We start from the raw sequence: 25,118 nt of genomic DNA on the forward strand, positions 1-25,118 counted from the left end.
ATGTGCTGGGTTAAACATGTTTTGTTTGATCTGAAATCAACTTTTTTGATTCACTGATATTTTTCATGTCTTTCAGTTTGTTTTGATACCCGCCCATTTTATCTTTTCAGCACTGCCAGCCAGCCTAATAGTCAATCATTTGCTGTAAAAGCGTCACCTAGCCCGAAATTTGTATGAAGTTAACAAACTACCTTCCTGGTAAGAATGTTACATGGTCTCTCAGTACTGGCACCAGTTTATCCACCTTAGTTCCCTCTGCTTAAAGTGCCGGCTGTGTCCTGACGTCCATTCTTCACCGCTCTCTGCACTGTTTAGGTCCCATACGCTTGGCGCCTTCGCAACTGCCCAGCCCTGCTTTATATGGTGCAGCTCTAAAGCTCAATCTTTCTGACTTTAGATTCTCTACACCCCCAACTTCTGTGCTTCTCAGGCTATACAAAGCTTAGGAACCCCAGATGCTCATGACTCCAGATCCCTCTTATAAAACATACCCTGTTGAAAACTAAAAAGATGTGGAAAGAGGAGGTCTTAAGTATTGTGGAGAGAGAGAGAGAGAGGCTAAACTGGTAGTTAGTGACTTTGCAAAGTTCTCCCTTGCCTGCCATGGTCCCCCGACTGTCTCTGCATTCTCTGGTTTGTTGTTTGATGTGGAAGATCCTTCCATGCTGAACACAGCTGCTCCTTCACTAGTTTATTGTCTAGCAAACACAGCTGCCTCATATGCCTGTATGTCTGAGTATATATGTAAATATACAGTGTGTGGGGTTTAACACATGTAACACAGGGGAGTCAGGCTCTACAGCAGTATCTGTAGCATTCTGCCCCCCCCCCCCACTCCAAATCCTCGGTATTTGTAACCCATGGAGCTAAATCCTGCTTCTGTTAGGTCTGGCAAAGCTCCCCAATGGGGGACCCCATCCCCAGAATGCCCAAGTCTCTGACCCAGCTGGATCTTGGAGGCTGAACTTCCTCACTCCTCCTAGCTGCAGCAGAGGAGGGGTACAGGTCACCAGTACGAGGGCTTGATCCCTCTCCGTGCTGCAATGCCAGCCCTCCGTGGGCTGGGATTGGGATGATGAGGTGCCCAGCCAGGAGCGTCTTCCCCTGTAGAGGCTGATCTAAAGCAGAGGGAGCTGGGAACAGCCTTTTCTGCTCTCACCCATGGCCTGGGTGCCTTAGAAAGATGAAACTAGACAAACAGCCCATGCATGGCTATGGTTAAACTGAGCGCTGCTGGTTAGGAGAGTGAGTCCCAGGAGCACCATAAACCGGAACATCATGGGCAAGATTCCATCCCCCACCTCTGGGAGTCAATGTAGTAACAACCAAGGCGTGAATTTGGGGGGCTAGGATTGTGCAAACCTCACCCAGCAGAGATGCTGGCAAAAGCCCACCCAGCAGAATCAAACCTCCCGGGATGCATGTGTTGAATAGCAGCCGCAACACCCCCCACAACAGCTGTGCAGTGAACAAACCCTCAGTCACAGGGCTAAAAGGATGGATTGGCTTTCGCAGCTTCTGGTTGCCTTGTGCACAGGTGCTGAAACTAGGGGTGTTGCTGCACCCTCTCGCTTGAAGTTGTTTTCATCATATACAGCAGAGGTTCTCAAACTTTTTTTTTTCCACAGACCACTTGAAAATTGCTGAGGGTCTTGGCAGACCCCTTACTGATCTTTCCAAATGTTGTTTGTACTGTTAGCTAACTATTGTAAAGCTCTTTGGATAAAAGCACTATATTAAAAAAAAATAAAGTTTTTTGTTCTACAAATAAAAGCCCACAACTCATATCTTAATATCAGTAGCCTTACCTTTCTGATGTGATGGATGTGCTCTCTCTCCCCCACCACGGCTCTCCCTGAGCTGGGGCTGGGAAGGCGGAGGGTCTATCCCCGGCAGCCACAGCCCTGGAAGGTCAACTCTTTCTTTGGCCACTACATCCCTGCACATCCCAAATCCCCCCCCCGCCCTCTTTTCACCCCACTTCCCCCTCCCACCTACCCTCTATTCCCCCAAGGGCACCACCTCACCTTACATGTGCATCTTCTCCAGAGTCCAGGCACCTAATTAGCGGAACCACACCTGCATGGCTCCGCTAATTAGGTAGGTGGCCCTTCATTCTCTCATGTGCAGCCACCTTAGAGGGAATGATCCGCGCAGGGGCGGCTCTAGACATTTCGCTGCCCCAGGCATGGTGGAATGCCGCAGGGGGCGCTCTGCTGGTCGCCGGTCCCGCAGCTCTGGTGGACCTCCCATAGACGTGCCTGCGGAGAGTCCGCTGGTCCCATGGCTTCCAGCAGATCCTCCACAGGCACGCCTGCAAGAGGTCCACCGGAGCCGCAGGACCAGTGGACCCTCCGCAGGCATGCCACTGAAGGCTGCCTGCCTGCTGCCCTCCCGGTGAATGGCAGAGTGCCTCCCGCTGCAAGCTGCCCCAAGCATACGCTTGGCGTGCTGGGGCCTGGAGCCGCCCCTTGATCCGCGGACCACCTGAATAGAGTTCATGGACCACTGGGAGTCCACGGACTACAGTTTGAGAACCTCTGATCTACAGGATTCAAGTTTGGTTCAATGGCTCTCAGCACCCTCACTATACACGAGGTCAGGGCTGCTGGAACAATTTGTACCTGCCCCTATGTCCATTGCGGGACCCTGATGCCTGCTCACCTCCTTGGCTCTGGGGGCAGAGTGTGGACACGGGCCAGCTGGGTCTGAGCCCTGAGACTCCTGCCAGCTTTGGGTATCCATCCAGGGCTCACAGGGATGTGCGGGGAAGGGAGGGACACGAGGTGATGCGGGATCTGGCCCCACGCGGTTGTGGGCTGCACCCGTGTACGTGCCCTGCTGTTCCGGGCGGAGGAGAGACAGACTGGGAAGGGAAGGAAAAGTCCCCGAAGAGCAGCAGGGAGCGAGCCGCTGGTGGAGCGGGCAGGGGACAGCGGCTCCCGCAGCTGGTCTGTATCCCTCTCCAGAAGCGATGGCGGCTGCAGAGGATGCTCTTGGCACGTGGGGCAGGAAGAGCAAAGCAGGCCGTCGCACTGGGGGGACCACAAAGGGCAGCTGCCCCCCTCCATGCCCCCAGGTCAGGCGTCCCTTCCCCCCGGAATGCTCCGCACAGTAACCAGGGGACAGGGATGCTCTTTCCGCTTCTGTGCCAAACGTTTGGGTACCGTGACCGCGTGGCCTAATGGATAAGGCATCTGACTTCGGATCAGGGGATTGAGGGTTCGAGTCCCTTCGTGGTCGATCGGTTTTTTCTCTTTCTGAGAAGTTTGTCCTTCCTTTGCAGAACCAGTCCTTGCCCATGCAAAATTAGCAGCCCAAGGAGCTTTAATATACCCAGCCGATCTCAGAGGCGCCACTAGAAAGCCATGCCAAATTCATTGACATAAACCGAAGGCTAATCCCCCAATGAAGTTTTATATAGGGTCCTAGCTTGACATACAGAGAGCCCAAGAGAACAAATCGTCCTCTGTAAACCACAGATCAGGACTTGCTGATTTCTTCCTTTTTCCCTCTGAAGTTGTTAAAGAAGGATGGACAAGCATTAGTTAGCACCCCTGATGGCAAGAAAGGAGACATCAGCTTTAGTTATAATGAAGGAAGATGGTAGGGTGGAGAGAGGGCCCCCCACTGAGACAGGGGACCGCAAGTATGGGAAACCTGAGAAGTCTGGGACGGTTGCCTATGAAAACTACATGACTTCTAGGTCTATGCATGTGTTGCAGACACATAAAAGTTCATCACTAAGGATGAAGGGCTGGCAGTGCATTTGGGTAGATCCACTCTAGCCCCAAATCTCTACCTTGGGAAAGTCCCCTGGGGGGTAGCCAGCTGTCCTGTTTAATTTCTTTATCACAGCGCCTCAGAGTGTAATGCCTTCATCCCTAAGGAGTATTAATTATCGTAGAAAAACATGAAACACACGCTGTTGTGTACTTTTATGGGTCCTCAACAGAGAGCTGAACTTTCACTGTAGCTTGCCTATACCAACATGATCCCACTTCAAAAAATTATTTGGAGATCAAATGAGGACCTGGCCAATCTCTGTCAGCTCTAGCAAGTAAAAAATGAATGTGTCTGTTGGGTCAGGGAAGGCAAAATATGAATCAACACTGAGGTGTGTTTCAATCCTGTTTAAAAAAAAACAGACCACCTGGGCACTCTGATTTTAGGGATATTTCCATTTATCAGTCCCAGACTCTGATTTCCTAATGGACACACAGATTTCTATGTCCCACCTAATAGAATAAAGCACTAAAGATCATGTGAGTCTTGAAGCTCCTACAGCACAATTGCTGCCCTCTCAGTGACATTAGCTTATGGAATAAGGATTGGGCTTTCAGACCTGGTGCTGGATGAGGGATAGCGGGTCAAGAAAGGACTATGTAAACTGAAAACTGGCTTGTGTGTCTTGTCTGTAAAAATCCTTGGACATGTAAATAGCAGGGTGAAGCAGAGTGTTGTGAGGGACTCTGGGGCTGGGAGGCAGGGGGATCACTGAATAACTGCCCTGTTCTGTTCATTCCCTCAGAAGCATCTGGCACTAGCCACTGACGGAAGACAGGATACTGGGCTAAATAGACCATTGGTCTGATCCAGTATGGCTATTCGCTTGTTCTTAGGATAAGCAAAAATGTATTAAGCTGTCACTATTTATGCATGAGAATGTTTTAATTAGGGGGTTTAAGGTACATAGGTGCACAGATGAGGTAACTTGGTAAACTGAGTCTGTGCAAAATTATGGGACAAGGGCTTAAAATATAGGTGATGGACAATAGGAGAGTAGAGTAGACCAGAGATTTGAAGAGTTGCCCTGTCCCCAGGAGAATTAACTTCTTCAATGATCTTTCTTGCCTGACATGCTTTTCATATATTCCTATGTTGTCATAGGTGACAACAGCATGGTCTTAAGCCATACAAAATAAAGGCTAAAATAAACTGTTTAAGCCTAAATTGAAATGGATCTTGTTTTCCATTCAACAGCCCCAATCTTTAGGGTAGGGTTGGAAGGACCGAGTCTGCTGAGGCCCCAAAAGTCTGTGTGCATGTTCTGATCTGAGACTGTCGTGGACTTGTGTCCATAGAAGAGACCTCTTTTTGTGGGTTGTGAAAGGACTGCTCCCATGCAACACCTTTCCCAAAGCATCCCACATTTCTGGAAGTTCAGTTGGTATGACATTATACCCCATATTCTTCATAGTAATATTATGATACAAGCATATAGGGTGACCAGATGTCCCGATTTTATAGGGACAGTCCTGATTTTTGGGTCTTTTTCTTATATAGGCTTCTATTACCCCCCAACCCCTGTCCTGATTTTTCATACTTGCTGTCTGGTCACCCTATGAGTATGGCATAATCATGATGTATTTCATGCAAGATAAGATATGTGAGATATAATTGAAAAAGATATGATTTACTGAATATGTTGATCCTATTTGTATGCTTGGATCATTTTTGTATCTGAAGTTAGGAATATTGACTGTGTATATATATTTCATGCACTTATACTGGGCAACACTCATTAGGCAAAAAGCTCTCAGTCTAAATGACTGACTGGCAAGGGCCCATGCAAGTTGAGTGTCCCATCAGGGGAACACCTGGCTATGAATGGACTGTGGAAGACACCCATCTACATTTAATGGGCTTTCCTGTAAACATTCTAACTAAAGTATGGGTAATAGCCTCTGCTATGACTAAGCGAAGCAGCCATGGGCATGTGACTTGCCCACGTGACTCTACAGGAACATGTGATCAGGTCACCTGGTGCTGGACTCCATCTTGGGATGTCAGTGCTTTTCCATAGGCTGCCATGGGACCCAAGCTTGGAGACAATGGGGTCCCATCCTATGCAAAAGCTATTTAAGTCAGGAGAGTGACATAATCATGATTCTTCACTGACTCCCTACCCAAAGAGACTTCTGGAAACACCTGAGAAACAAAGACTGGACTGGGGGGAAGTGCTGGACCCAGGCTAGAGGGATTTTTAGCCTGTGAAAGGAACACCTGGTTTTTTTAAGCTCTAAACAAGTGGAGACTGCTTGCATCATCATTTAGGATGAGAATTTGCTACTGGTGTCCAATTTCATTAGTATAGTAAGCTTAGTTTGTGTATTTTGTTTGTTTGCTAGGTAATCTGCTTTGATCTGTTAGGTTTTAAGTGATTATCAGGGATAGCAATCTTTTATAGTTAGTAAACTTATTTTTGTTTTGTCTAAAACCAGTGTGTGGGAGCCCACATAACTTGGGCCAGAAAGCTGTTGCATAGCATCCTCCACATTGAGGGAGGTGGCAAATTGCATAAGCTTACGCTGTACAGATCTCTGTGCAGTGCAAGGTGGTATAATTTTGGATTTACACTCCAGAGGGGGGTGCATGCCTTAGGAACTGGGAGATGGCTTAGCTCTGCCATCCCAGGCAGGATCTGGTTAAGGAACCTGTGTGTAGGTAACTACAATTGGGTGTGTCCCTACTTGTATTTGTGCTGGAGTCTGGAGGAGTGGTGGGCTTGGCAGGCTAGTCACAGCAGTACAGTGTATAGGGAGCCCAGGCTGGTGGGTCAGGGGGGCTCAGTGGTACCCCAGTTCCAGGTGGCACCCCAGGGGAATCTGTCACAGTTGGCTCTATAAAGATCATTAAAACTGATGGTGTTGAGGAACTTCCTATTTTGTTTTAATTGTTTTCAATGTAAAGCAGAGGTACACATCTCTTGTTTGTTTCTTCTCCATTTAACTTCAGTGTCTGGATAGAAATTTCCTTCCTAACCAAAGTCGACCTGCTGCTGGCACAATTGCAATCCAGTACCCAGCCTCCTCTCTGTAACTGGATTGTGCTTGCTGGACTTGTGTCAACCAAAAGGATTGTGGATACAATTTATCGAGGTGCCTCTTCCCATTCTTCATGCTTCTGATTCTCTTCCACATAGGAGAGTTTAGGGTATTGCTGGGATTTTCCTCCTCCCCACCCATTCTGACTTTAACATGGTCACAGATGTATGGGTGAAGGCATAACTCAACAGATTAAAAAAATCTCATATGGAAGGAGCTTTCATTTAAAAGCTTGCCTTGTTACTTCTCTTGTCGTTTTTCTGACATTGGCAGACCAGATGTCAGCTCATGCCAAGGCCCCTAACCCTCACTGAACACTGGCATGTGCATAGCTGGAAACCAGGTGGGCTAACCTGTGTGTTAATATTGGTAAAATAGATATTAGAGTTATAAGAATATGTTTAGTGTTTGAAGTTCTTGTAGGGTTCTGCACATGTTAATCTTGCGTAACATCAGTACCCCATGTTATAAAGTTATATTAACTGTCTGCGCTGTAAACCTCTGGAGCTATTTAATGCTTCTTCTCTGTTTCAGTTACTGGCTTTCTTTCAGAAGGTGTTAGGTCCTACACACAAGAAGGCCCATTGAAACCAAATGATCCATTGTGAAACATCAAAAGACAGACTTTGTGCTGGTGGAGAAGCAATTAACACCTATGAATAGGAGATGTGCACAAGGCCTTGTCCCATCAGTTTGAATAAAAATCCTTGGAAAGAAGGAACTGTATCCATATGCTGCTTGGACTTCCTGAAGAGGGCAGGACTTCAATCAAAGCATAAGCAAGGGATCCCTGGCTGTTTAGCTTGTGTTTGCCCCAGGGGCGAACACAGGAATTGAAATGTGACAACTTTTGGAGAGGTATGTTCTGTGTCCCTGCTGTGGCCCCAGGAATGAAGGAGCTCTGGGCCTCTGCAGATTACTGGGGGGACAAGGCCTGCCCCCCCCTTGTGCACACCCCTGGCTAAAGGATCTATAGCACTTGCATATTACAGCAGTTTTCTGACACCTTTTGGAACCCAAAACTAGTGTGTGTGTGTGTGTGTTTACCTGCTTTAACCTTGTAAATAACTCATTTATTTTTCCTAGTTAATACATCTTTAGTTAGTTTATGATGGGACTGGCTACAAGTGTCCTCTTAGGTGAGAGATCTAGTGTACACTTTGTGACAGGTTCCCCCTGGCGTCCTGCCTGGAACTGGGGTACCACTGTACCCCCTCCCCTGACCTACCAGCCTGGATTTCCACTCACACAGTACTTCTGCCAAGCCCCCTCTCAGACTTCAGTACACACACAGGTAGGGACACACCCAGCTGTAGTTACATACACACAGGTTCTTTAACAAGCTCCTGCATAGGAAGGCACAGCTAAGGCACTACCCTGTTCCTAAGGCACACCCCACCCCCTGGAGTGGAAACCCACAATTATACCATCTTGCACTGCACAGCAAACTGGACAGTGTAAGCTCCTGAAATTCACCCTCTCCCTCAATGTGAAGAGAGAAATGCCACAGCTTTCTGCCCCAAGTTATGACTCCCACACACCAGTTTTAGATAAAGCAAAAATGAGTTTATTACCTACAAAAGATAACTTTTAAGTGATTATAAGGAATAGCAATCAGATCAAAGCAGATTACCTAGCAAATAAGCAAAACACACAAACTAAGCTTAATATACTACATAGGTCAGATGTGAATGGCAAATTCTCACCCAAAATGACGATGATGCAAGCAGTCTGCAGATTCTTAAGGCACAAGCTGCACTGGCTTGCAGCTTAGAAACCCCAGATGTTTCATTCACAGGCTAAAAATTCCTCTAGCCTGGGTCCAACACTTCTCTCCAATTCAATTCTTGTTCCTCAGGTGTTTCCAAGAGTCTCTTTGGGTGGGGAATCAATGAAGAACCACAATGATGTCCCTCCCCAGCCTTAAATAACTTTTGCATAGGGCAGGAACCCTTTGTCCAGTTGATGGTGCTGCCTGGCTAAGGCAGGCTGGTCCCTACCTTCTTCTGAAACCATACTGTGTCCTGGAAGCAGCCAGCAGCAGGTCCGGCTCCTAGGCAGGGGGACCACAGGGCTCTGTGCACTGCCCTCGCCCTGGGTACCGACTGTGCACTCCGGTTCCCGGCCAATGGGAGCTGGGGTGGGAGTGGTGCCTGCAGGCAAAACTGTTGCAGAGTTGCTTGCATGCCTCCAACCAGGAGCCGGACCTGCTGCTGGCCGCTTTCAGGGTGCTGTGCAGTCCGCAGTGCCAGGAGAGGCAGGAAGCCTGCCTTAGCACCCCGGCTGTGCTGCTGACTGGGAGCTGCCTGAGGTAAGCCTGCACCCCAATCCCCAGCCCTGAGTCCCATCTCCAAACCTGAAGCCCCTTCACCCCAAACCCCTCATCCCTGGCCCCAGCTCAGACCCCTGACTCCCTCCTGCACCTCATCGCCCTGCCCTAGCCTAGAGCTCCCTCCCACCCTGCAACCTTCACCCCCGCACTCCACATCTCTGCCCCAGCCCTGAGACCCTCCAAACTCCTCATCCCCAGCTCCATTGCATCATGGGGATCAACAATTTTCTTCAGCTGCGTTGCCAGAAAAAAAGTTTGAAAACCACTGATTTAGACTGAGAGCCTTTTGCCTAGTGGGCATTGCCCAGGAATAACTACATGAAATACAGATACAGTCAATATTCCCAACTTCAGATTCAAAAATGACACATGTATACAAATAGGCTAATCATATTCAGTAAATCGTAACCTTTCCAAAGACACCTTAAGTGATGTATCTTGCATAAAATACATTATGATTGTCATAATCATATCATAATAATATCTTGGTGAAGAATAGGGGGTGCAATGTCACAATGATAGGACTGGCTACAAGTATTCTCTTAGGTGAGAGATCTAGGGTGAGTGACTTGTTCTTTGGGACTGGGAGTCACCCGACTATGGTTGGGTGTGGGGTGTTGGGTGTGTAAGGGACTATCTATCACAGGGGTTCTCAAACTTCACGGCATCACAACCCCCTCCTGACTACAAAAAAATATTACATGACCCCAAGACGGGGGGCCAAAACCTGAGCCTGCCCTAGCTCCGCTGCCCCGGGCAGGGGTGCCGAAATCCGAGCCCCATGGCCTCTGGGAGTGGGGCAAAGCTGAAGTATTTTATCAACTACAATTGGTTAATACCACAATTAAAACATCCCTGATTGGTTAATAATTAAATCACAGTGTTTTAATATCATGTGCTGCACAGAGCCACTTGCAGCTCAAGAACCACTGGCTGAGTAGCCGTGTGTTAATGCCTTCCAGCATTTCAACACCTCCATTTTATCTCTGCCCTTCTTCCCAATAGAACTGACCATGTTGACACCATGAATGACTTATCTCCCAGACAGAAAGAAGAAGAATGGGAGCAGGGGGGTGTCATAAGTAGATAGGTAAGGGTTAATTTTCTTTTACCTGCAAAGGGTGAACAAAGGGGAAAACAAGCACCTGACCAGAGGACCAATCAGAGACCTGGATTTTTTTTAAAGTCTGGGAGGGGACTGGAAATCAGGGTCTTTTTGTTTTCCTGGGCTGTGAGTAAATAAGTTTTTCTTCTAACTCCATCTTCTTTCAAATCTTCTCCTAAACATCTGTGAGTACAAAAGGAAAACAAAGTAATCGGCTGTGATGAGCTTTGATTTGTATTTACATGTGTGTGGTGTACTGTGTTGGACTGGTTTAATTGGGCTATCTTTTAAATCAGACTGTTTATTCATATTTTCTCTAAGCAAGAGCCTGTATTGATCTCTTAATGCAGTAACATTGTTTTGTATTTTCTTTCTTTTTAGATAAAGTTTTCTTTTTAAACCTTGTGGAAGTTTCTTTTCCTAGTGAGGCAGAGGGGAGAGGAATCTCTGTGCCCAGAGCTCTGTTATATCGGTGACAGGCTAGAGGGGGGAGGGAAAAGCCCAAACTCTGTGTCTCACCTTCCTATTGTCCCAGGGCGGGAAAAGGCTACAGGACAAAGGGAGGGGGAATCTCTTGTGTGAGCTGACTAGGTGAATGCATAGCCTCGGGGAAGCTAGATTGCCTCTCCGGTTGTATTCAAGGAGTGAAGTATAGCATCGCACCGGTTAACCCAGGAAAGGAGAGGAAGCTGGGGGATGAGATAGGGAGACCCAAGGGTCTGGGTCTTGGGGGGTTTCTCCAGGGAAAGTCTGGGGGGACCAGAGCGAGGCAGGCGCTATTTTCCTGTCTGGTGGCAGCGAGATAGATCCAAGCTGGGTATAAGCTTGGGGAAGGTTCACAGTAAACACTCAGAGGCTGAACTCTAAGTCCAGATTTGAGACAGACGTTTATTACAGGGGGAGAAGAGGGGAGTTGGGAATGGGGGCACGCACACAGCCCCTAACAAAGGGGAAGGGAGAATAGTGGACCTTGGTATGGGGAGAGGGGGCACACAGAACCCCCTAGCATGGAGGAAAGCTGTGGCATGCAAACCCCACTCAAGGCAGGAAAGAGTTAATGAGGTACTGGAGATGCAATCAACCTGCTCTGCAACACCAGGGAGGTATTAAAGAGGAGAGGTGAGCACAGCTCTGTTGCTAAGAGGCAGGTTGGGTGAGCAGGTGGAGGGTGGATGCTCATGATGGCTGGGCCTAGGGAGACTATTGGTGGTCAGGTATCCTGGAGGAAAGGGAAGAGTTGGTTTCTTTATGCTTGTGGTCTGGTGGGTGGGTACCCTGGAAGGGGTAGAGCTGTCAGAGGCCCAGTTGGAGCATGGAGCAGCGGAGGACCCACGAAGTTGGAGTGGCGGCTGTGCTGCTTGATGCTGTGAGGGGGGTGTTCTGGTAAGTCTGTGCTAATCCAGGTGGGAATGGGGGTTGGGGAGGCAGACAGAGCACCTGGCATGGGGGGAGAATGGGGGACATGGGAGTGGGTGGAAGGGGGAGATGGAGGATTCTGGTGAGGTGATAAGGGGGTGCACACAGAGCCCCTCTCAGGGGGACCCTAGGAGGGAGGAGTAATAGGGGCACACACAGCTATGGGGAGCAGGGTCACAAACAGACCCTGGTGGTAGTAGAAGACTGAAGGACCCTGATATGGGGGAGGGGGATACACACACAACCCCTGCAAGGAGGGAATTGGGGGACTTACAGGAAGTTCCTGAAATAGAAGGTGATGGGAGGGTGGCACACAGGGTTTGTGGGGGGAATGGAGGGATACCTCAGGGACTCTGTGTGCGCAATGATCTCCGCCTACAGAAGCTATAAAGTGTGTGACCACTGACCCTTCCCCCAATAATGTTACGATTTATGTGTGTCTATCTGTGGTGCTCAGACTTTACATGAAGAAATGTTTGCTTTAAAAGTGAGAAGGGATGTAACCTTTAAAAATCACGTGCAGTGCCTTGAGTTACAAGTAAAGTCCTCATGGCTGGATCTCCAATTTCCCTGAATGAGGTGGATGGATAGTGATTTAGTTCTGTTGAAAGACTCTATTAGCTTAATATGAAAGAAATGCCAATAAAATGGAACATATAAAATAAATAGAGGATAACTTATCCCTGTGGGACAGATCTGATCACTCACTGACTACATCTACTACATCGTGGTCTGCAGTAAATAAAAGTATTCTGTTATCCTTTCCAAAATTGTTAGTTTTTCAGATTGTTTTATTTATTGTTCCTGGAAACAATAAATAGGCTAGATGATGCGTTAAATATATTTCAGTTAAAATGGGCTCTAACTAAAAGGATAATATAGAGAGATTTAAAACACTTTTTTTACAATTATGAAAGCAAGGCTTCACCCTAGACATGAGACTTGAACCCCTAATCTCTAGGTTAGGAAGCTAGTGCCTGTATTAGGCCACTAGAACTGGGCAAAAAGGAGTTTGTATCATTTGCCACTTGATTTCTCATATTGCTCTGAAGTAGAGTTGCATGAAGATTTCTGTTCCTTCAAGTCCCTTTTCTGCCTCTTGCTGAAACTAAGCCCTGTTAGTCCCCTCCTACTGCAAGCAGCTTTTTATCTTCTGCTTTTTCCAGATGCATCTGCAAGAGTCCTCACTCAATTCATTTTAGCACCAAGCAACTGGTTTCATACCAGAGTGCCAGTGACTCAGGAGCTAGACAGCATATCTCTTTCCCACACCTAGCTCACAAGAACAATATCCCAATGCTTTTCTTATTTGGACACTTTCACTACAGAAAGTGAATCACCCTGAGAGTAACAAGCTCCTTTCTCTGTGAGCGTTTAACTCTGGGTGGGCATTTGGACACAAGCTCTTTTGATTATACACAGCGCAGCTGGGCATGATCACTTGTGTGCCTAGGTACATAGCACATCTGTGTATGCATTGTTTGACCTGAAGCTTTATTTTTCATCACACCCACATCTGGTGGCAAAATCTTCAAAGGATAAATTGTGGGTAATTTTCACATTACTTCCTTATACATGCATTTGTAGCACCTCTTGTTTTTCTGGCTTATCTTCCTCCCCACCTTTCTATAGAGATGCTAGGCTGACACCATGCACTTGTCAAAAATGCATAGGGTTAAATTAGAGCTATAATAATAGGACCTATTTCTCATGCATAGGGATCAGTTCTGAATGGGTTGAGGAGGGCAGGATTGTTATGTCTGTGTTGCGGTCTGGGAGCTAAGCTCTGCTTTCCCTACTGTTGTGGGGAAGCTGCTTTCTCAGCCCAAGTGTGTGCAACTACTTCTTGGCAAATCACTCTTCAAAACAATCTCCATGGCCTTTCCTCTAGACAGTCTCTCTAACACATTTCTCCTTATTTTCCCATTGAACACTTTGATCTTTTTCTGATGGTTGGAAATTACCTTTATTAAAACAAAACCGACCACGAAGGGACTCGAACCCTCAATCTTCTGATCCGAAGTCAGACGCCTTATCCATTAGGCCACGCGGTCACGTTAGGTAACTTGAGATAAGTGTCATAGCCAGCCCTTAGTTGTGGCCTTTAAGGCTCATTGGCGGTACAGCCGAGGAGGTTCAGGCTATAAGAACAATGCGATGCTAGTTACAGTTACCCCTGCGCTGCGAGGGAAGCTCACGGTACCGTTTGCGTCTCTTCCGCATCTGTACTGGGCGTGGGAAAATTCTCATCTGAGCCTTTTAAAAATGTATTGGCCATACTACTAATTAATTAAACCCAGAAGCTGTTTTTCAGTTTTATTTCTTGTTCTAGGCAAACCTTCGTTTTCTTTCAAACATTATTTCAGTGCCTGAAGCTTTCTAATCAAAATATCGACTTGCATCCTAGCGTAGGCTGCTCGCGGTTGTTGTCGGAACTGAAGGACTCATTTTCCTGGTGTAGCTGTAAAAGCGGCTGTCCAGGGTTGTGACAGTCACCTGACTAATTAGTAAGATCACTCTAATCAGCTGATGTATAAAAATGTTGTCATTGCCCCTGATGAGGTGTGACAAAATTATCTTTAAAGGATGGGGAAAAAATGAAACGTGAATTCAGACGTTATTGTTATATGGGCCTATCTGTAACTGGCTGTTACTTTCAACAAAACTGCCTTTGTTTCCTGGCTTGGAGGATTTGAAGGGCACGTGCTATGCCGGAAGTACTGTACACCTGAGCGCTAAGCTAACAGCTAACGCGGGATTCGAACGCTTGACTTGCTGTTCCACAACTACTAAGCTCTTTCCTCCAGGCCACGGGCTCACGACGGGATTTCGTCCCGCCCTGTGGTAACTAGTATGTGACGCGAAGAGCTGAGCCGTGTTTGTGCGCGGCTGGGCGGGAGGGCAGCCCCGTGCCCGCCCCTCCCCGTCCCCCAGGGCCCAGCAGCGGCTCTTTATCGACCTCCCCCTGGGTTTGCAAGGGGACGTCACGCTAGTTTTGGCGGGAGTTTGACGTGATGGTGACATCATCCCTCAGGGGCTCGTTCCTCCTCTCCCCGCTGTCTGCGTTGTGGCGGACAAGGCGGGGGGGGGGGTGTCCCGGGGGGGGTGTCACTGCAAGGGACCGGGCGGGGGCAGAAGCTTTTCTGCAATTTTACTAACCGGTGTGAGGGAGGGCAGCCCACAATGCTGGCGGCGCCCCCCCTTACTGATTTCAGGAGGCGCTGCGGAATGGGGAGCGCCAGAGGCGATTACGTTGTAGGGGGAAGAGGAAATCCAAATTCTTGGCAGTGGATTATACAAAATAGGAGGGAGAAATAAAATTCGGCCACCACAGAGTTAAGAAATAGTGTGAGCAGCTTGTTCTCATGGAGCCCCAGTGGCCTAATGGATAAGGCACTGGCCTCCTAAGCCAGGGATTGTGGGTTCGAGTCCCATCTGGGGTGAAAGACTTTTCCTCCCCGTTTTTAGAAATAAACCGTATCTCCATCTCTAGGCGACATTACTGGCTACAAATTTAAACGGCAGAGCATTTCCTCTTTGGTGCTCTCCAGTTTTCTCAACAGATAAAAGGTAACCCAGCAAGGGACTCCTGGCTGACTGGTTGGCCTTTTCCAGCACAGCTTTGGCACTGGGCGCAGGAGGACAAAGGACCCCGAGCCCTTGAGGCACAAATCTCTTCTAAGGGACTAGCTAGAAGCAGGGAATTCCCTTTTGAAGGGGATGGGCCAGCTGCCTCTGGAGAACAGCAGTTTGGGCCTGGCTAGTGACCATGGTAGTCTCAGTGCTATTCCACCAATGCCCCTCACTGTGACATTCTGGTAGATCATCTGCCTATTGAGCTGGTCCCAACCCCTGCATTGGGAGCAAAACGTGTGTCTCAAGCAGTGGGTCTCAAACCTTTGTATTGGGGACCCCTTTCACATAGCAAGCGTGCGTGCGACCCGCCTTATAAATTAAAAACACTTTAAAATATATTTAACACCATTATAAATGCTGAGGCAAAAGGGGTTTCAGGTGGAGGCTGACAGCTTGCAAACCCTCTCCCCTCAATAACGTCACTGCTGCCTGAGGGGTCACAACCCCCAGTTTGAGGACCCCTGGTCTAAAGCTATAGGGAGAGAGACCAGTTCCTAGCACTAGCTCCTTGCCATGTCTGAGCTCAGGGCGCCATCCTGTCGCTTTTTGATTCGCTCAAAGAGTTTTGTGAAAACTTTATTTCCTCCTATTGATTTTTCCTTTTCTGTTTTACCCAGACAGGTTCACTGGGTGCTATTCAAATATGTCCTGTTTTCCATTAACCATAAAAGCAGCAACTAAGTCATGCCTCTAACAGAGTTGAAGACATATTCCTCATACACCCACAAAGCACTTTAATGGCCACTGAATCAATTTAGTGTGGACATCCCTTTACAACTGAAAAGAACATATTCTCCCAGCAAGCCTCAACTTTTTTTTCTTAAGTCATTGTTTATTTAGAGTAGACTCTGATAGAGCCCACAATATGCTAGGGGTTTCCATATTCATAAGCAAATGTAGTTCCCTTGCTTTGAAGAGTTTATACCCTCAGGGCGGAGGGTGGGGAGTTACCACAAGGGGGGGACTCAGGTCGGAGGCAGGGAGCTGCCGCAGGAGGCGCGCCTCAGGGCGGGGGGTGCACAAGGTGGAAGTTTCGCCTAGGGCACGAAACATCCTTGCACCGGCCCCGGTTGGGCTACAAAAAAATCATGAGTTTGGCTTTAAAGCAATATGCTTCAAGAAGCCCCTTGGGTGCGTTTTCATTGGTTTCTGGGTTCTGAGCCTTTAGTTTACCCTTGCATCACCTTTTCCAGCTTCCCTTCGCCCTCCCAATCATGAGGGCTATACATTTTTTGTATTTAACAAAAGCTGAAATTCTGATTTAAGATCCCATCTCCTGCAAACTAGTGATTACAACACCAAATGTCACTAGACTTGTGATAAAATCACAAGAGCTGGCACCATTTATGCCTTTATATAAGCTTATAACACTTTATTCTATGTCATTTTTCATTCAAGGGAGACAAACATGCCCATTATGCTCTTCTAACCCAGAGATAGTCACTGTCAGCTGGTAATTATGTTTGCTTTTCTTTAATGAGACAAAACTTAAGTCACTCTTCTTTGCTTGAAAAGTTCATAAACATGCAAAAGTGTCAGTGAGAGACATGTGGCCTTATGTTAATGGAGTGAGCTGTATAATAGTGCCTCTGACTTCAGATCACAAAAGTGAGGGTTCACGTTCTTTTTATACTGCAACAGTTTGGTAAAATGTTAAACTTCCCACAGCTCCCATTGGCTGGGAACAGTGAACTGTGGCCACAGGGAGCTGAGGGGCTCCATGCCTGTGAATGCTCCAGGTAAACAAAACAACAATGTATTAGATATTCAATTCAATGATTCCATAGAATTTAAAATCATCAAATTTTGGTGTAGACCCGTTTATAAGCTGACTCCTGCTCTTTGATGCGTCCTTTTTTTACCAAAAATATTCGGCTTATGAATGAGTATATATATTCTATAGAAGCAGGGATCGCTCTCACACATGAATACAGAAGGGCCTACAATAGGGGCAGGAGGAATTAAAAAAAAAAAAAAATTATGTCATTCTTTTAAAACATGGAAAACTTCTGAGACATAAATATTCTACTGCAAATATTGTTAGTGAAAACCCACTTTACTAAATACAAGAAAGCAGATGTTAAATTACATTTTATTTTTACATGTTTTAAGCAAAGACTTTTTTAAAGACAGTTTATAATTTTGAGTATCCTCTTCAGTTTCCAGGCCAATGTGTTTAAAAATAGGATATCCAGGCAATTTTTTTTTTGTCTTCAATCAAAGTCTACCCTCCTGCTTTGTTTTATAGTTGAATGAATTTTTTTCTGTCGCAGTCGTTCACGATTCATTTTTTGCACCCTAAAAACAGAGAAAAAGTGCCTTAAATAGCGTAGCCCTAGACATTTAAAAACAACTATTATTCCACACTTGTCTTATGATAAAACACACCACATGTTACTAGGTGCTGTCCATGCATGCAGGGAGACAATTCGGATGTTGTAATCTAAGTAAATTGCTGAACTATAATGAATTATTCATGCTAGGGTAGGAGTAGAAAAATCTCATGTCTCAGAGTGTAAGTTGATCATAACAGAGGCCAGGAAGGAATTCCAGGCCTTCTCAACCCAAAACAACATTACACAGTTGGCCATAGGAACCTTTCACCTTCCTTTAGAGCAGTGATTCTGAACCTGTGGGCTGCTTGTGGCCCAGTCAGCACCCAGCTGCTGCCCATTGACATCCTCAGTGCTATACAAATAGTATATATACTGTGTGGATGTGGCCCATATAACACATAGAAAGCTGCATGTGTGGCCTGCCACAATGGTAAATAGGTTGAGAACCACTGCTCTAGTCACTTGTAGAATGTGGATACCAGATTTGATGGACCAGTGGTCTGATCAGGTATGAAAAAAATTATTACAGTGGCTAGCACAGAATAAAGTTGCATTAAAACACTCCAGGTCCAGAAGTGATACAACAGTGCAAGTTACTTTGAATGGTGTAGCTAGAGCAGCCCTGCCTGATCCATTGGCTCCCTATTGCAGCTCTGCTACAGTCCCTCCTAGCATCACGATAGCCCTGCCCAGGGACAGCTATCTTTAAACCACCTGCAAATTCCAATTGGATTGGGTAACTGGATTCTGTCTGGATAATCCAAATCTAGTTGAAGTGGAGCCCTGTTTTTGTTTTATACCTGGCTATGAGGAGTTGGGAGTTCTCCTTTGATACCACACTGGATTTCTCAGTGGCCTCCTTAATCATGTTTCTGATTTTTTCCAAGCAGTCTGCCAGATTCCTCATTTGGTAGCGACTCACTTCAGAGTTTATGATCAGCTCGCCAGATTTATTTATTTTATTCTTGTGCTGGGGAGGAAAAGAGGTAAAATATTTGACCACGAACACTGTTAGAAACGTATCATTTCCTGGCATAGAAACTGTGACAGATTTGGCAATTTTCCACAAAATCTTTGGGAAATCTTTTGAATTAAGTTTAAATAGCTTTGAAATCCATTGTATTATAAATACAAAATGTATGTATTATTGTGGGATTGTAACTTCTTTAGGGGCAGATGTGGCCAACATTAGCCCCCGGGAAGGGTTATGAGCTTCAAAGGACTATTTTAAACAATGTGCCAGACAAAAAGGAACTTCTGGGACATAGTTAAGTGGGTTTCCTAGGAAATAATGGTGCAGAGAAGAATACAAATTCCAACCGCTGGACCCAACCTTTTGAAGCAGAGCCCTGAGGAAAGAACCATAATCTGATGCATTACCTATGCATGGTCTCTGAAGATCACAGAATATCAGGGTTGGAAGGGACCTCAGGAGGTCATCTAGTCCAATTCCCTGCTCAAAGCAGGGCCAATCCCCAGACAGATTTTTACCTCAATTCCCTAAACGACCCCCTCAAGGAGTGAACTCACAACTCTAGGTTTAGCAAGCCAATGCTCAAACCACTGTATAAAGGAAAGGCTAACCTATGCATGCGTCCTAGGTCTGAGCTAACTGTTATAAATTTGTAACCACACAAAACCCCCTTGGGGGTTTGAAAGTCTGATCACCTGCCAAAGCCACTGTTGAAGTTGGGGGTGATCTCTGATAAGCTTAGCAGCATGGGTGTAGGTTTTGTTGCTCTACTCCCATAGTTCTTAATGTTTTCTTTGCAATGCTTTCACTTTCAGAATAAATGTGCTGGCCTGGAAAGGACTGTTTCGTAATTTATAACTGTGGACAATTATGCTGTTTATAGCCTCTCAGGAGAAAGCAAAGCAGGCCTACTTAGGCAGTTTGACTTGCTGGGGAAATCATAATGTGGGTAGGGAATCACGCAGCCCGGAAAAACTGAGGTCCGGAGAGAGAAAGATGCAGGTCTCCACCCAAAGAAGATGATAGCTGAGGAGCTGCAAGCCTGGACTGGGTGCCCTAGCCCATGCCCGTAGTAGGAAATGCAGATGCAGTTGCCCTCAACTGTGATAGAAGGCTGTAAAGTTAAACAAAATGGTTGAAAGGGGGAGGAAAAGGTTGACAGTTACCATCACTGCTATTTTCTGCCTCACATCTTCTGCAATCCAATCAGCTGATGCCAAATGGAATCTAATTTCTGCCTTACTATTCACTGTGAGTGAAAGAAAGAAGGGAATGTTTAATTCATCTCATGCAATTCACATTCAAAAGCAGCTGGTGATTAGATTGCCATGATGATTCTAATTTGAGTGTGCAGCAGGATCACAGCAGTTTCCACTTTTTACATCTTTTTCTGCTCTTCTTGGTGCCACGGTTAAAAAAAACTCTACTTAGCTGTTTATATGGACTTAATCATACTATGTGATCACCAGGGCATTATCAAATAGAATCTAACTGCTACTTCCAATTACAAAGACTAAATCACTTAATACTTATTTCAAAAATATATTTTATCCTGATATTTACCTTTTTTTAAAAAGTTTCCCACCATATGTTGTTTGTAATACCTTAGTTAACTGGAAGTTGGTGTGTGTTTTTTAATCTGGTTTTAAAAACTCTGATTACTTTCTGCATGTTTCTCAGCTTGTAACATGAAAACAGACTAGTCAGTTTCACTTTCAGGTTCTCATGCATTGCAATGTTGCACAGTTCAAGTTGCAAACACTGAACAGACCTGTTTTTGTTTAAACAAAGTGGTTTCTATTGGAATAAAAATAAAATTATTAAACATTTCTCCTGGTCGTTAGTTTTCTGATGACTTCTTTTTATAACTCAAATTTTGGGTTAAGCTTGGCAGGCCTAAATGTCCCTTTGAATGTCTTAACTATAATGAAAAATGAGCAACAATCAAGGTCAATCTCAAATTTGATTAGGATATTTAAATAGCATTGGCAATCCAAGTTTTCAAGTTGTTGTACAGTCTATATATTTTTAAATCCACAGAATATTTTTTCTACCTTTATTAACATTCTGGCCTCCGGGTCCACTGCTCCGGCAATAGGATATGGACAGACAATCTAAGAAGACAAGAATGCAGGAGTACTTAATCCCACAGCCAGATCTACAACTAATCACACTGTAAGAAACAGAGAAAAGAAATACTCTAAATCAGTGTGTCTCAACCTTTCCAAGCTACTGTCCCCTTGCAAGAGTCTGATTTGTCTTGTGTCCAGTTTCACCTCAATTAAACTACTTGCTTATAAAATCAGACATAAAAATACAAGTGTCACAGCACACTACTACTGAAAAATTGCCGACTCTCATTTTTATTATAATTATAAAAAATCAATTGGAATATAAATATTGTACTTACATTTCAGGGTATAATATATAGAGCAGTATAAACAAATCATTGTCCGTATAAAATTTTAGTTTGTACTGACTTCATTAGCCTTTTATAAAACTAGGCAAATATCTAGATGAGTTGATGTACCCCGGAAGACCTCTGCACACCCTCAAGGGTACGCACACCCCTGGCTGAGACCCACTTAAATGACGTGGGGATGGGGGAGAGAATGCAAGTTGAAATGGCCAACTCAAAATCCACGCTGACTAGCTCTGGTAGAGTTAAGACAGCTCCTGAAGTGGAAAGATAGCTACAACAAATACGATCCTCTGAGGTATTTGATATTTCTATGTCACTGTTTTGTTACAAGGAAACGTGCGTACAGATTATCTAATCAGGGCCTGATCCAAACCCTACTGAAGTCAGTGGAATGACTACTAGTGGAGCGGGTTTTGGACCAGTACTTTACTGCTTTAATCCCCAAAATGAGAGTTAAAGAATTCCACCTTATCCCGCCCCACCAAATACTTTTCTTGCTCAGGCTCAGAAAGGCTTTAACCATTACAGGCAAGATTTTCAGTCTCGTTGCTTTATATTAAATACTGATCTGCCTTATCCAAGTCATTCTAAATTTTAATTGCCCTTCTGCATTATATTTCCTCCACCTATCCCATTTTCTATCATCCAATATCATAATCATCATAGAGACTCTCTTCCTGCTCTTAGAGTGTACAAAACAAATTCAGGATTTATTCAGTTTCTTGTCAGGTTCCTCCACCCTCTTCTTCCAGTCATCAACACATCTTGTGCACAAAACTTACTCTGTGATCAATTCCTTATGTTTATGGGTAACATTTCAATGCTAATGGAAGCTGTAGAAATTAATACTTTGCTAATGACTTACTACTTTGCTTTTTGTTGTTTCTGTGCAAGTAACTGAAATCCTTTAGATTATTTTGATTGATTTACTGGCAATAAAACCCCACTGAAAGTAACTTGGACAAAGAAAAGGCATTTGTCTTATATGCTAGACTTACCCATAGGAATATCAGGAGAGGTTTGTCTTGTCCCATCCTATAAAATACACACACACAATGAAGCAACTGCATTTGATGCTACAGAAGGCATTTTTGCAACAAAGTCAGTCTCTAGAGCAGTTTAGAAGAAAAAATAATTACAGAAGCTATTGCTACATAACTACTCTCTTTCAGAAAATGACATGTTCAAAATTGTCTTGTGAAAACATCCCTGTAATCAGTTTTATATCATGGACCTAGAACTATTCTTTTATCTGGCGTCTGCACCTGAGAGTGGGTTGCTGCAGTGGCCTGGTTTATAATTCTCATTTTTGCACCTTTCACCTGTGGTGTCCATGTTGGGTATTTTCCTCTTTCCCTTGTACAAGACAACACATGAGCTAATCTGTTTACAATCCTGCTCTACAGGCTCTTTCCACACAAGCTGTTTTTATTGTCTATTTTAGGCATTTGTAATATGCCATCCAGACATTCCATACGTGTTGTACTAGTATAGCCTTACCTTCCCTCCTCACTGCTCTCCCTTTTTCCATAACTACGTTACATGTCACTTGGTGGCTTTCAACTTCCCAGGGAAGACATCACAACCAAGGATGCCGTTACTCTTTTTATCTTAGGCCTTGTCTACATTACCACTTTACAGCACTGCAACTTTCTTGCTCAGGGGTGTGAAAAAACACCCCCCTGAGGGCTGCAAGTTTCAGCGCTGTAAAGTGGCAGTGCAGACAGTGCTCCCAGCGCTGGTAGCTACTCCTCTCATGGAGGTGGGGTTTTTTACAGCTGGTGCCATGTTAAGGCGCTGAAGACATACCCTTGGAGTCTCCCTGTTTTTGTTGTTGAGGTTCTGCTCCCTGTAAAGCCCAGCACTCAGGACAGAAACAGGTCCTCAAAGTAACTTTTATGGCCAAGAGACATCACATGAGGCTGTGTTGCAAGGCTGTTTCTCTAGCACAGGATAATGTCATGGGGCAATGGATCACAGGGAGGATTCTGAAACCACCCCACAGGCATGACATAGCCACTAAAGGGGAGTTTATTTTGAATGAAACAAGAGGCAACAACAGATGCATATAACTTGCCATCACCTATTATTTGCTCCCCCATTGCACTCAAGCCACGCCCATCATCTTCTATTACTATTAGGCCCCGCCCACTGCAGTCTGCCCGCCCCTCTGTCCCCTCCCACTTCTATCAGGTCCCACCCATTGCACTCAAGCCACGCCCCTGCCTTAACATTTTGTCTTGTCTCCTCCGCACGCACTTGGGTGCCCTCCGGCGCGTCGCTTCTGTTGCGTTCCGGATAGAGCCTGTCCAGGGCGTATTCGCTCCGGAACTCGGAGCTGGGGGCGGCGCCGGCGGCGGCTCGGTGTAGGATGCCTCGGGGGGTCCGGGCGGGGAGCAGCACCGGCCTCGCCCAGCAAAGGCCCCGCAACACGCGCGCCGCCATCTTGGTTCCCTTGCGTGCACTCCCCTTAGGTGTCCGCCGCCTGGCCGGGAAACAGCGACTGCGCTGCAGGGGTTCCGGGGCAAGTTCCTTTGGCCAGTGCTGCTGTGAGTGCAGGTGGGGCTGCGGTTCGCAGGGTAGGAGCTGCTGCGGACACCAGGGGCGCCCACGCGGCGTGGCCCCAGCACTCCCAAGAGGCCTGGTTGCGCGGGGCTGTCTCGCTCTCACCCCCCCCCCAATAGCCAAGCCCCTGCCCCACGCCTCCCCACCTGCCCCTACACAGAGGGTTGCAGCGTCACTCGCTCAAATTTGGCCCAGCTGTGTCCTGCCCCCTCTTCCACCCCCAGTCGGGGAGGCTTGGCCAAACCTGAGCAACACTGTGCCCCAGGACCACCTTGCAATGCGCGCAGGTCCAGCAGGGCCAATGGGGCAGGAGCCACCACAGAGGGGTGAGTGCAGGCAGCCTTGCTCTGCAACCACCCTTGCCCCCCAGTTCTCCACTCCTTGGGGGCAGGACTCAACCGTGCAGCCTCTCTCTCCCCAGGGGCAGACATGGCCTACCACCTTCCTGGGGGCAGGACCCATCCTGCTTTAACCACTGGAATTGTTGGGAGGGATGTGGAATGGTGGTGGGGTTGCATGGTCAAGCAGAGGTGTCCTAGTTTCCAAGGCTAGAAGGGATCCTTGTGATGATCTCTGTCAGGGTCATCAAACTGGGGGTCATGAGCTGCCAACCTCCATCTCGGAGTTCCAAACTCTGCTTCTCCTCCAGCATTTATAATAGTGTTAAATATAAAAAAGTGTTATTAATTTATAACAGGGAGGGGGTTGCACTCAGAGGCATGCTGTGTGAATGGGGGTCACCAGTACAAAAGTTTGAGAGCCACTGGTATAGGGTGACTTTAACACAGGCCAGAGAATATTCCCTAATTTCCTCTGGAGAGTGGAGTGACACATGGTGGTGTGTGGCTCTGATAATATTGCATATTGTGGGGTGCGCTAATGTCTTGGCTTTGTGTGCAGATGTTACCTGGCCCTCTATTGTGCATTGATCAGTATTTCTGTTTTGGCAATGCCAAGTGTTCAAAAATCATGAGTACTCTTCTCCCCCTCTCAAATCATAGAATTGATTTAAAAATCATGAGATTGAAGATAAATGCATTTTGAATTCTTTATTTGCATTCTGGCTTTTGCATGGTTAGGGTTCATGTGTTCAAGCTTCTCTTTGCAGTCATGATGACTAGAAACTTTTTAAAAAATGAAAGCTGAGATTCTAGTGTATTTCTATGATGCCAGGCTCTAGGTCCTTAACAGAAACATCAAGTATATTAAGTCTTGCATAAAATCATGAGAGTTGGTAACATTGGTATTTTACAGTAAACCCCCCAGTCCCAACAGCATATGCTAATGTTACTACAGTATCTTGGGCCAATTCCTATAAAATCCCAGAGTATTTTCTTTTTGTAAGAATGAGAGGGTGCATATCACAAGTCATTATATGTCTCCACCCCCTCTTTAATGATTACATATAGTAATGATGAAGTGTTTTCTGGGCACCTAGACTTCTCCAATAGACCAGAGATAAGGCCTAGTCCTGTGAGATTCTAAGAGCCTTATGGAAAGTGCTGA

General features: G+C 46.0%; 1 protein-coding gene and 3 non-coding genes across 4 annotated transcripts; 2 read left to right on the forward strand and 2 right to left on the reverse strand.

Annotated features, from left to right (window-relative positions):
• Positions 1–3,170: 3,170 nt before the first annotated feature.
• Positions 3,171–3,243, forward strand: TRNAR-UCG (transfer RNA arginine (anticodon UCG)). The gene has a single exon. It is a non-coding gene; the product is annotated as a tRNA-Arg (tRNA).
• Positions 3,244–13,661: 10,418 nt separating this feature from the next.
• On the reverse strand, positions 13,662–13,734 carry TRNAR-UCG (transfer RNA arginine (anticodon UCG)). Its single transcript has one exon. It is a non-coding gene; the product is annotated as a tRNA-Arg (tRNA).
• A 1,316-nt stretch (positions 13,735–15,050) lies between these two features.
• TRNAR-CCU (transfer RNA arginine (anticodon CCU)) lies at positions 15,051–15,123 on the forward strand. Its single transcript has one exon. It is a non-coding gene; the product is annotated as a tRNA-Arg (tRNA).
• A 2,269-nt stretch (positions 15,124–17,392) lies between these two features.
• MRPL58 (mitochondrial ribosomal protein L58) lies at positions 17,393–23,520 on the reverse strand. Its single transcript, XM_032785064.2, has 6 exons — positions 23,307–23,520; positions 22,046–22,082; positions 20,680–20,739; positions 19,792–19,874; positions 18,453–18,622; positions 17,393–17,614 (listed from the first exon to the last, which is right to left on the reverse strand). Exons 1-6 carry the CDS (start codon positions 23,490–23,492, stop codon positions 17,530–17,532), a joined length of 621 nt encoding a protein of 206 aa, XP_032640955.1. The 5' UTR covers positions 23,493–23,520; the 3' UTR covers positions 17,393–17,529.
• Between the last annotated feature and the right edge of the window lie 1,598 nt (positions 23,521–25,118).

The sequence above is a fragment of the Chelonoidis abingdonii genome, chromosome 13 (assembly GCF_003597395.2).
Source record: "Chelonoidis abingdonii isolate Lonesome George chromosome 13, CheloAbing_2.0, whole genome shotgun sequence".
NCBI classification, from domain to species: Eukaryota; Metazoa; Chordata; order Testudines; family Testudinidae; genus Chelonoidis; species Chelonoidis abingdonii.